This window comes from Odocoileus virginianus, chromosome 19 (assembly GCF_023699985.2).
Source record: "Odocoileus virginianus isolate 20LAN1187 ecotype Illinois chromosome 19, Ovbor_1.2, whole genome shotgun sequence".
Taxonomy (NCBI): domain Eukaryota; kingdom Metazoa; phylum Chordata; class Mammalia; order Artiodactyla; family Cervidae; genus Odocoileus; species Odocoileus virginianus.
Genome location: NC_069692.1, coordinates 46,016,942 through 46,029,684, shown reverse-complemented (window position 1 = coordinate 46,029,684; position 12,743 = coordinate 46,016,942). Strand labels below are relative to the sequence as shown.

The following is a 12,743-nucleotide window of genomic DNA, read 5'->3' as shown; positions in this document are numbered from 1 at the left end:
ACGAGTGGTTCATCTACAACTGTAGAATGGGGTATGAAAATATCTGTGGTTTCTATGAGTGACAGAGTCATGAGTCCTGCTGATATCATCATGGTTTTTAGTCCTAATGATACCATCATGGTTATAACTTTTCCCATCCGCATTCACCCCTCCCTGGAATTCTACCTACAGACCCCTTGAAACACGCCCCATTCCAGTGACTCTTGCCTCTGCTCCCACTTCTATTCAGCCTGCAGAGACGCGGAGTAGGGTCACTGTCAGACCGCACACGGGTGTGTGGGATCTTCAGGAGCAGTGAGGTCAACAGAGCCACACTCAGTCCCAGAAGTGCAGCTGTCCCCTCGGGGGTGACGCTGTCAGCCCAGTGCTTCTCCAGCCAAGGACTCTGTCTCTGGCGGGGCCACCCAGAGCCACTTCACAGCAGCGTGTGTCTGTTGCTCCCATGATGTCACTCTCCAAGATCAGGAAGTGTCCCCAACTAGCTTGCATGCCGTTTAAACCTTCTGTGCCCATTCTGCACTTTCTGTTCATTTGCTTCCTCCTGGAGGAGGGCACTCCTATATATCAGCCAGACATTGTGCCCAGGATTCAGACCCACAGTTCCATGTGGGTGTCCAAGACTGGGGTTGTCTTCTCCTCGGAATCTGGTTTTCCTCCTCACTCTCCTGACTTTTCCCATTCTGACTTGTTAAGAGCATCACCAGTGAGTACAGATGGAGACCTCAGATTTCTCAGCCCCCCCACCCCCTTCCCAAACTCTACCTGCAAGTCCCAGAGTTACCAAGTGAGGGAGCTACTGCTTTCACAACATCCCTCCAGGCTGCCTCGTTTCTGCCAGCAAGCTCTCAACCTAACCTGGGTCACCATTACTCCTGACCCTATTTCTCAGAGATGTCTCTAACCCATCTCAGAGATGTCCTAACATGCATGGTTGCTGACTTGATCTTCCCAGAGGGCACCTCTGATGAGATGAGCTTCCTGTTTAGAAACATTGAATGGCCTCCACTGTCTGCTGAACTAAAGACAGACCCTGGAGTATTATCCATCATGGCCCCAGACTCCCAATTCAGCCCCCTGTCCCATCCATGCTACATACAGTTAAACTCAGTAACTTGTTCCATGCAACAGGGAGCAGATACTTTTATCTCATCCATTTTCTGACTCATTGCCTCTCTCCTACTGTGCCCTCCTTCTGGAATGTGTTTCTCCAGAAACTTCTCTTGTCAAAACCCCACTTTTCCTTCAAAGACCAGCTCCAGCCACACCTACTTTTAGAGACTTTCTTGATGTGCTTCCACAACTCCCAACTGAACAGAACACCCCCCGACCAACTTTCAGGCTCTGTGATATTTCTCCTAGCGTGTATCTGTCTCTACCTTCATGATGACTACTTTGTGTGTTCACTTTACTCACCATGTTGCTCATTAAGGATAGGGTCTACTTTGGTTTATTCCCATCTCTCAGTTATGCTTGGTATGATGTCTTTCACGGAGGGTACTCAGTATATGTTTTCAATGGAGCTGAGATGATTCCTATGTTAAAAAAAAAAAAATGAAGTTGCAGGAATGACCTGCTTTACACTTTTCATGAACCACCAAAGAATAAGCTAGCTAGGAGGAGTTCACTAACTCTACCCTGTTGGTTAATTAGTGAGTTTTGGTGATGCTTGCACCTGGCCTTCACCCACACAGTTGAATGGCCTAGAGCGTCCCTCTCCCCACCGCACAACCATAGTGCAGACCAACCCTCCTGGGCCTTCAGGGCTCGTCTCAGTCCTTACTTGCTCCAAGACATCTTCCCAAACCCCAGGTCTGACTTTGTAGGTGCGCCGCCTATGCAGTCTCATGGAGTCCGGAACCTTGAAGGGCGCCACAGTTGGTGTCACGCTCCCCTGTCATTGCCTTGAAGTTCTTCATAATCTTTTAACGAAGGGTCCCCGCATTTTCACTTTGCACCAACTCCACAAACTAAGTAACCAGTCCCGTGTGATTCCTCCTCTCCCGTTTGCTCCTGTCAACCCCCCGCATCTTCCCTATCTTGGCACTCATCGCTCAGAATTTTCATTTACTTTTTATATCCATTTGCTACCCTGTATGCCTCAACAGATCATGAACTCTGCAAAGGCAAGAAAAGAAAGTCTTGTTTATTGTTATATCCCTGTGACTCAGCCTAGTATCATATGCTTCATCAGTATTTGCTGATTGGACAAGTGGATGAATGGTTGAAGGAAGGAAGGAATTTGGGAATTAATAAATATATGTGTTCATCCATAGCCTCTTGGGCAGCCAGAGCAGTGGAGGTCTTCGGTTTTCTGTCTTCAGCTGGGGTCCCATAGAAATAAACTATTTCTAGTACAGAAGCTACTATTGTTAGAAAGGAGGGTAAGATTAGCTCAAGAGAGAAAACAGGCAAAGTAGAGACAAGAAGGAAAAAGATTAAGCAGCACCTAGTTGCTAATGAAGGAGGCCCTAGCAAAAGGGCTCGTGATGTAGGTCTGTTTTGAAAATACGCATGGGAGTCATGAAGTCACTGTTGAGATGCTCTTAGAGGAGATGGTGTCTTAGTGACTGAGTCATCCCCAGCTTGCTTCTCTGCATGTTTTCTGCTCACCCTGGACTCGGGAGGCTTCTATAGATGGCAGTCACTCGCCAGAGGGAAACATCTGTAACTGTCTCTATTTGATGCCATATCATCCTCCCAACTACTTTAGTGATCCCTGGGTTTCACTTTCACTCATGAAGGATGAGTACTTCGAGGTGTGGATGTGCTGGAATTTGATTTCTAGTTTACAATCCCCAGTCTGTTAGGGCCAATTTAAAGTAGAATTGAAAGAATCCTGAATCATGAAGTACATGAGTCAAAAGTATGAGTGGTTATTAACTCAGATACCAAGTTTTCTCCCTAGTGTCCTTCCCTGAAGTCCTTCTTGAAGACTTCTGCTATTCAGAATGGTAACTACTTCCATCTCAGCAGGAAGAGAGAGAGAGAAGTCCCCCTGCTAACTCCAAGAGTCTTGCCAAACCATCACTGCTATCCTCCCTGCCCCTCAGCAACACTGCATGGTGACTCCAGGACAGAAACCCTCTTCCTGCTAAATAGCCTGGGATGAGTCACAAAGTGTTCCTAATTCTCAGTTTTCATGTCTACAAAACAGGAACAATGAGATTTCTACTCCATAAATTTGAGAGGATAATGTGGAAAGTGCATGTGAAAGGGACTTAGCACAGTGTCTTGCTTACAGGAAACCCTCTGAATGTGAGTAATTGTCAGCAGACCCACTTCACTTATGCCCCGAAATGGATGTGTAGAAATAAGAAATGCTTGGTATCAATCAGGAGTCAGCAAATTTTCCTCTAAAGGCTAGAGAGTAAATATTCCAGCCTCGTGCTTAGAACACAAATCTCAGTTCTGCAGTTTTGCATGAACGCAGCCATAGGCAATACACAAGTGAATGAGTGTGGCTGTGTGCCAATAAAACTTTATTTACAAAAACAGGCACTAGGGGCCAGATTTGTCCCCTGTCCATAAGTCACCAATCCCTGGCTTTGAACTCTTGGGAGCCCCAGTCAAGTGTAATAGAAAGACATGCAGACTTGTCAGGGTAAGTCAAGAGGGGACAGAGGCTAGATGCACGCCATGCTGAAGAACACAGCGCTGATGTTTTAAAGAAGATTGTTGAGTCAGAGATGAAATTGTGCCAGTCAGTCCTCTAGAATACAAAGAAATGTTACAGATTGCTACTATGTAGCAGTATTTTATGTTATCATTGCCTCATAAGTAGAAGGCAATACTTGGAAGCAGTTTTAATTTTGTTTCTCCACCACAATAAATTACAAGGAGAATCAGCATCCTTGCAGTCTCTTATAATATTGTTAAAAGTTACAGGTCAGACAGTGTTTTCTGAAAACCACAATTTGGCAATATAGCTATGTATAATCAAATCATTTTCAAAGTGAAAAAATATGACTTAGAGCAAGTAGCTCAGCTATTGGGATTTTTTTTTTTTTAATTTCAGATTTCAGGATAAGTAAATTTTCAATGTTAAAACCAAGCCTGCCCATTTTATTAGATGCTTACTTTGGGAACTTGGTTCCCCCCCACCCCGGGCCCCAGACGTTCAGTATTTCTAGGAATAAAAATGCCTGCAAATTGACTAGTAAACATGCTCCCTGTCACTACAGGGCAAATGAAGCTGGGCAGGGAACATTTCTATAAGGGTCTGACCGTAAAGGAATGGAAAGCACGTGGGTAGCAGAAGTCACTTTCTGTTCTTATTATTAAAATAAAGAAATGACAAATGAGAATCTGGGAGCAATGTTGGACTCTAAAAAGGAGCCAATGGCTTAGTAACCACTCAGAATGCTTGACGGTTCACCAAAGCTGCCAAACGGGAGGGTGAGTCTGCTCATTTGACGGCAGCGTGACTACAGTTCCTGCTCCAAACAGGAAAGCAAAACACACTTCTGGGCCTTTCAGGATGCTTGCTCAGGAGAGCTCTTTGTAGGAAATTTACAGATTCCTAGCTGAGGGAGGACATTTAAGCATCGCACACAACACACACGTTCATGCACACATACACACACACACACACACACATCCTCCTCATCAATAAAGTTACAAAGGAGCCCCACGTGCATTGGACATCACATTGTATTTTGATATTTAAAATGGCTAGCTGCTTTTAGAGCTTTTACAGTTTAATCAATGTCAATTCAAATGGACCTTGTGCTTTATCCATTGGGAATAAGAAATTAAGTCTGTCATCCTAAGGCCAGGTTCTCATCAGACTTCTCTTATTTTACTGTTTTACAGTTTTCTCCTCGTCTTTGGTTGCTTGATTTTGTCAGTGTTTTCCACCATCCCTGAGCACACCAAATTGGCCTCAAGTTGCCTCTTGATTCTGGTAAGTGAAACATAAAAACAAATATATACACAAAGTTTGCATAATATGTGAACTGTCTGTAATATTTATGCAATGCATTTGTCCCACGAAAAGTTCTCTCTAGAAAAAAAAAGAGTTTCTGTGTAGTATAAAAGTCTCAAAGGTCACTGAAACATTTGCCCACTATTTTAATCTTTAGTCAGTCCTCTAGAATACATAGGAATATTCCAGATTGCTATTATGTAGCAGTATCTTATGTGATTGTCGCCTCCTAAGTAGAAGGCAATACTTGGAAGCAGTTTTAATTATGTTTCTCCACCACAATAAATTATAAGGAGAATCATCATCCATGCAGTCTCTCATTGTTAAAAGTTATAAGTTAGACAGTGTTTTCCGATAACCACAATTTGGCAATATAACTAATTATAATTGGCCAAGAACTGTGAGAATATAGCACCTCATAAGAAAACAGAAGGCGTCATGCTCTTTTCAGCCAACAGACTGTATTATGAATTTTGCTGCTAATACAGTTACCTGGTGAGAAATTCTGCAGTTTTCTCTGTTTCCATTATGCTGTCAATCCTCAACCAGAGAGAATTGCTCAATTCATTTTAAAATGGAAAAATACCGCAAGATATTTTAGTCTGAATGATACTGAGCCTTTTCAGCTCTTATCCATTCTATTACAACTGAGTTATGGTGCTGTATACTTAAATCACAGCTGATTGAAGGTTTGGTTCATTTACATCGATTTTGACCTACTCACCATGTCCCAGAGTATCAGACTTGACATTCTCAGAACTGTCTGAATGAGCTATAAATTGGAACAACTTACTTTTCCATAAAATTTGGAGGACTAGCGAGGAAAAGAAAGAAAGGGGGGTGGAGTAAGGTGACTGTGTGCCCTAATGAACAGATTGGTTATGCACAGTGATGAACATTTTATGAAGCAGAGTACTCTTCCCTTGAAGGTAGGAAGTGAAAGGTGTCAGTTCATGTAACCTGGAGAGCTGCTGTCTTCCTTGCCCTGTCTATGGCCATACCACCCTGAACGCGCCCGATCTCGTCTTCCTTGCCAGTCAGAGACTGGTTTGTGCGTGGCGTTACCAAGACTTCATCCAGACTCCATCCTACATGAAGGAGAAGTCACTTTCAAACCTGAAACAAATCTTTTCCAATCTGTTTCCATACAAGCTGTACTCAGCAATATATTGCTAACATCAAGGTTACTATTTCAAAGCCCAAGCAGACAACAAATATAGTGAAGAGCCCACTGGGGATTTGTTCCATTTCCAGGGCTTCCACTGGGGTAGAAAGTGGGCTTTTAGCCTCGTACACCAGATGGTCTGAGCAATTCAGTCCTTGCTAAAGAGTTTCTAAATAGTTCAAAGAAACCTATGTTATTAAAGAAAAGCCAAAAGCTGGTTAATATCATGATTTTTAAAATTTCCTGAGCAGTAGACAACTAACCAGAGTTCAGTAACTAAAGTGTACGTGAGTATATAAAAATGTAGATGTTTTATACCTCTCGTTTTTTGCCAGTTTTATTGAAATATAATTGACATATATTGTGTAAACTGAAGTGTATAGTGTGATGATTTTATATACATATATATTGCAAAATGATGACCACAGTAAACTTAGTTAACACTTCATCACTTCACATGGTTACTATTGTGTGTGTGTGTGTGTGTGTGTGTGATGAGAACTCTTAAGATCTGCTCCTTTATCAACATTCAGATATGCAGTACAGCATATTACCTACAGTCGCCACGCTGTGCATTAGACCCTCAGAACTCATTTGTCTTATAATAGAGGGTTCATATCCTTTGAGCATCTTCATCAATTCCCACCCCACCTGCACCATCACCAGGCCTGTTTCCGTGAGTTCAGGGGTTTTTGGATTTTAGATCCCACGTGTGAGTGAGATCATGCCATATTCTCTGTCTCACCTGTTTCACTTAGCATAAGAACAACCCATGCTGTCACAATGGAAAGATTTCTTTTTATGGCTGAATAGTATTCCGTTTTGCATATGTGTGTCATGGATAGATAGTTTCCGTGTCTTGGCTGTTGTGAATAGTGCTGCAATGAAGATGGGGGTGCAGAGGTCTCTTTGAGATCTTAATTCCATTTCCTTCAGATAAATACTCAGGAGTAGGATTGCTGGATCAGATGGTAATTCTATTTTTGGTTTCTTAAGGAAACGTCACACTGTTTTTCACAGTGGCTGCATCAATTTCACATTCCCACCAACCAACTGTGTAGGAGGGTTCCCCTTTCTCCATATTCTCCTCAACACTAATCCCTCGATTTTTAATGTGGCCATTCTAACAGGTGTGAGCTGAAATCCTATTGTGATTTTTATTTACATTTCTCTGATGATTAGTGATGTCGAGGGCCTTTTTGTGTACCCATTGGCCATTGGTAAGTCTTCTTTTATCCCTCAGTCTTTTTTTTCTCTAGTTCCCTCATTTTTAATCAAGTCTATCAAGATACAATTCACATAGAATAATCATCACGCATTTTAAGTGTCTGGTTTCATGAGTTTTGACAAACACCTATTGTTTGTCACGTGTATTAGTTTCTTAGGGCTGTATAATAAAGTATGTCATATATATGAAATTATATATATCATTGTGTTGAGTGAAAGAATGAGATATTTACAGAGTCTTGTGTTTGGCTTCTTATACTCAACATGATAGTTTTGATATTCATTTGTATATTTTTTAATTGAAGTATAGTTTACTTACAATGTTGTGTTAGTTCTGGTGTACATCAAAATGATTCCAATATTTTTTTTCCTATATTCTCTTCTATTGTGGTTTATTACAGGATGTTGAATATAGTTCCCTGTGCTATGCAACAAGTAGGACGTTGTTGTTTATTTTGTATGTGGTTGCTGGTATCTGCTGATCCCAAACCCCTAATCTATCCCGCTCCCCACTGCCCACCTCCTTTGATAGCCATAGTTTGTTTTCTTTGTCTGTGAGTCTGTTTCTGTTTTGTAAATAAGTTCATTTATATCATATTTTAGATTACACATAAAAGCAATATCATATGAAATTTCTCTGACTTACTTCACTTAGTATAATAATCTCTGAGTGCATCTATTTTGCTGCAAATGACAGTACTTCATTCTTTTTTATGGTTATACTAGTTCATTGTGCACATGAGCCACATCTTCTTTATCCATTCACGTGTTAATGGACACTTAAGTTGCTTCCATATCCTGGCTATTGTAAATAGTGCTGCCGTGAACATTAAGGTGCATGTATCTTTTTGAATTAACGTTTTTCTGCAGACTTATGCCCAGGAGTGAGATTGCTGAATCTTATGGTAGTTCTATTTTTAGTTTTTTAAGAGACCTCCATACTGTTTCCTGTAATGGCTACGCCAATTTACATTCCCACCAGAGTGTAGGAGTATCCTTCAGGCTCAAATGCCTTTAGCTCTAACAAAGTTGAAACCAGTCCTTTTATGTACATGTGGCCTTTGTGTTAAGCAGTGTAGTACATGCCGCAGATGGATAGCCTCTGAAAGCTGTTACTACTTGGCTTTCCATAGGTCTCTTTCTGTGCTCTAGTGATAAACTGTCAAGGTATCCTGAAACAGAGTATAATCTTAAAATCTACCTGAAAATAATTGGACTGTGTTGCAGGTCTAAGCTTTTACTGATGTTATTCTTTTCATCAGTGTTTTCTCCAAAGACTATGCTTTATGTGAACAAAAATATCAAGTATGACCTTTGCTTTTTTTATTTTTATTTAGTAATAATTGGAAAAGCATGCATATAATAATTCTTTTCACAATTAGTTAACATAGTATATTATAAAAGTTCAGTCAGTTGTAGAATACTGACAAAAGGCAAGAGAAATCTTAATTACTTGGAGAATATTGTATTTATTATTATTGCATGTACTTTTTATTTTTTTATTTTTTTTTAATTTTATATTCTTTGGTTTACTTTATCTTGTATTATTCAAATTTTTGAATAATTACTTTCAGTATTATAAAATAGATATAAAAGAAAAATTCACAGATTTCAAAGTCTGTCTACCCTCTGAATATCTAATCAAACAGAATTCATAGAACACTGTTCTGACTGGCAATGTTTCTAGTTCCCAAGATGACACATGTCTGAAGAGTTGGCATCCAAATTTTATTAGGAAAGTTTTTAAATGTTTGCAAAAATTATATAATAAAGTCACTTTTTTACATTTTTGGTCACAAATACAACACCAAAGGAGTAAATTTAGAAGACATATATAAACCACACATCACAACTGTATTTTTTCCATAACTCTGTCTCATTTTTTTTTTTTTTAACATTTCAGTAGATATACCCACATTCTAAATAAATCTATTTCTGGCGAGTAAAAGACATTCACACGTCTGATAGGGAGCACCTTTAGGCAAACTGGGCCCTAGACAAGCATCCCATGGCCCTTCTTGACCCTCACACTTTCTCCCCATTTCCTTGAGAGCACCAGCAAGTTAGAGACAGGCCACAGCCTCCTCATCTCCCGGGGCCCCCTCAGAGTACCCCACCCCAAGGGGAGAATCTGTCGTTGTCATCCAGAACTGCACTCCCCTGCTGCGTGTAAACCCAAAACTTACTGGCCTTGGTTACAAGCCAAATGGGGACCACGGAGCCCAGAATGAAGAGTGTAACGTAGAGTCTGGAGTCAGGACTCCAAATTCCACTTCTAACGCTTTTTAGCTGAGTAATTTTAGGGAACCACCTTTCTGTTCCCTTGTCTGTTGAAAGCGGGTAATAACACCACCTGGTTTATAAAGCTGTTGTGAGGATGAAATCCCAGCGCTAAGCTCAGTGCAAAGAAGACACCAAATATGATGGTCACTCCACTTCCACATGCAGTGGGGCCTAATGGGGGCCAACGAACCAGGAATATTTGAAAAGGGCTGCATGTGAGAACTTATCATACTTTCCTAATAGAGAAAAAGTATCTTTGCAAGAGTTTTCTCTCCACAAACACTGCAAATCACAGCAGCTTTTTACAGACTTGTCCCTCCAACCAGAAGTTACTCTTGTGCCCACTCAAGGCCTGGCTCCTGTGCACAATAACCACTTGTGTTTGGTGGTGAAGGAAACAGATTCTGACTGCGATAGTTCCTGGTGAATGTGCCTAATGACCATGCTCGTGGCTGTTAAAGCTCTGCCTTCATTGGCGGTGGGTGAGTGGAGTGGTGGTGAGGGACAGTGAGGATCTGGGGGACAGGCTTACGCGGCTCACGCCCAGGACAGAGCCTATGAGCTATGAGCAAAGCCGTGCGCCTGAATACCAAGCACAACAAAAAGCTGGTGTTGTTTTCCTGAGTTCTGTAAATTTTTCAGAACTGAAATGGAACGAGCATTTTTTTTAAGGACTTTTCACATATCAGGCTCACTGATTTCTTATTAAAACAAAAGACATTTTTGAAAACTTGCAGTGTGAGCATCATTCCTCCCATTTTACTGCACTAAGTATAAGGCAGACCCCAGACTACACTCCAGACCTGGCTGCCACCTCGCCCAGTGAGTCTGCCGTCACTCGAGGTAGCTCTGCCATCCTAGTCTCCCTGTGGTTCCATATATGCCAAGAGTGAGTCCTGAAACCCTTTTATTTAGGTTAAGTTCATTTCTTTTCTCTTAAAGCATCTATTTACAAAGTTGTCACAAACAGTAGTATCCTTTCACCCCACTAGCAGTGCTTTGTATCAAGAATTACAAATCCAATTTTGTGACCCATCAACAGCTTCCATCTGGGTGCCAACAGTCCCGGCTCCTTTGTGCAGATGAGCTGAGCACCTGCTGGTGAGTGGAGCTCTCCTATTTTCAGTTAAACTAGTGTGGAAAGTTTTGTTCCAGTTTGTATGTTTCTGCATCTATATCCCACCTTCTTAATAGCAATGCTGCTTGGAGCCTATTTCCTCTCTATTGGATAACCTCTTGTCTTCCACATTAAAGTATTCATTTGGCCTTTAAATGTAAACTCTTCAACATGTTGACGATTTGTACATATTTCAGGTGACATCTTCCCCTGATGACCTCTCCTGTTAATGAAAATGATGTATATCACTTGCAAAATTTTCACTGAAGGTGGTCATTTCTAAGATGGCTGATCCATAGCAGTTAAAAGGACGTCATTATTAGTTTTAGCAAGAAGAGAATGTCTCAGTGTATTTGCTCCTCTGACCTCCTGCTGGAGAAGGCAATGGCAACCCACTCCAGTACTCTTGCCTGGAGAATCCCATGGACGGAGGAACCTGGTGGGCTACAGTCCCTGGGGTCACAAAGAGTCGGACACGACTGAGCGACTTGACTTTCACTTTCCTCCTGCTGTGTGGGGAGGACTCCCAACCACAATGGATTGTGCTGAGCATCTGGACAAGACTCAAACACACAGTCAGAGATCCAGGCTTTCCCAAACATCTGGCTGTTTGGCACCTTCTGGATAGAGCTTATGCGTATTTGCTGGTTGTGTTCTGTGTCGCAAAGCAAACATGGGTTTGCTGTTTCTGTGCACAATGAATCAGTTCCTGAAATGTGTACAAATCCTATTTAGGCAGATCTAATTATATCTTCAATGCACTAGTAGAGCTTACTATTTAAAGAAAATCTGTAGTGAATCCTTTTGTAAAGTGAAGAGTCCCCTTGAAAAGCTAATAACTACATAATTAATCTGTGTTACATGTTTGTTTTTTTCCTCTAATGTGGGTACATGTGTTTTGTTTTTTTTTTAATCACTGTAAACTACCCATTATATAACACTGTACTGAAGAATTAGACATGTTGCTACTATTTCCCTTCTATCCTACTGGCAAAGGGAAAGTCTTTCCCAGAAACATTTACCAGTCCTTCCAAAGTGGAAAGGCTTGCACATAAAATTACATAGATTTGCTGTACGAGATGACATTGCATCATTACATTTAAGGGCTGGCAGGGACACTGTAAAGCAGGATAACAGTGTCGGGACAAGGGTCCATTCAAAGGTCTTCAGTCCTCTGTGGATGGAAGATGTGAAGTGATCAGAAGTGAGGAATAGCGATGCTCCTTTCCGTTTATCACATCCCTGTCATGGACTGCAGAAGATCCCGAGGAACATTGAAAACTGCAATTATTTTCCTTTGCTTGTCTTTCATCAAGGCAAACGCAAATAAACTTTAAAATGATTCATGGAGGCTAATGACCCTCATCAATCTGCTGATGACTGGAGAGAAAAAGCAGGAGCAGCTTACACCTACACTGAATCTTCACCAGGGATAATAACAGAGTAGGCGAGGCACTCTGTGAAACGTGCTTGAGATTCAGAGGGAAGAGTTGTTCAAGTTGAAGATAATGGAATTATGCCCGATCAAGACCATGTCTCCACCCACAATTAAGGCAGCCAAGACCTTCCACGCTCCCAACGTGAGACGTGAATGTGGGGTCTTCACAAGGGTGTCCAGTGTGTGTCACAGAACTGCCCCACGTGGCTCCGTGTCTTGATGTGATGAGCAGCCCTGAACCAGGCCGCTCTGATGCCCGAGGCTGTGTCCTCTAATCACAGAAGCTTATTCAGCAGGGGGCGCGGTGGGGAACAAGGTGGTGTGGGAACCACTAAAGGGTGGCTAGAAAATAGCAGAGTCCAGAAGGGGGCGGCAACTTGCCTTACCCTGGTCCCGGGCTTCAATAATTTCCATTGTTTGAGACCTGCTCGGACACCTCCTCCTGCAGAGAATGAATGGGCTTTTCCCTCTGACCTCCTGCAGCACCCGAGTCTGAAGGTGTGTCCCTTCCCTTCTCCATGGACGCCAGAGTGTTTCCGCAGCTCCCAGTGTGGATGAGGCTTTGGAGGGGGGAAGATCAGGGTACAGC

At 41.9% G+C, this 12,743-nt stretch overlaps 1 protein-coding gene across 1 annotated transcript in view; it reads left to right on the top strand.

Moving 5' to 3' along the window:
* Positions 1 to 7,730, top strand: part of KCNQ5 (potassium voltage-gated channel subfamily Q member 5) — a 389,192-nt gene extending 381,462 nt beyond the window's left edge. Inside the window, exons 2-3 of the mRNA XM_070450160.1 lie at positions 4,813 to 4,903; positions 5,854 to 7,730. Of these exons, the coding sequence (XP_070306261.1) occupies positions 4,813 to 4,903; positions 5,854 to 5,883 (121 nt within the window). The 3' untranslated portion in view covers positions 5,884 to 7,730. The remainder of the gene's footprint in view (positions 1 to 4,812; positions 4,904 to 5,853) is intronic.
* The last annotated feature ends 5,013 nt before the right edge of the window (positions 7,731 to 12,743 follow it).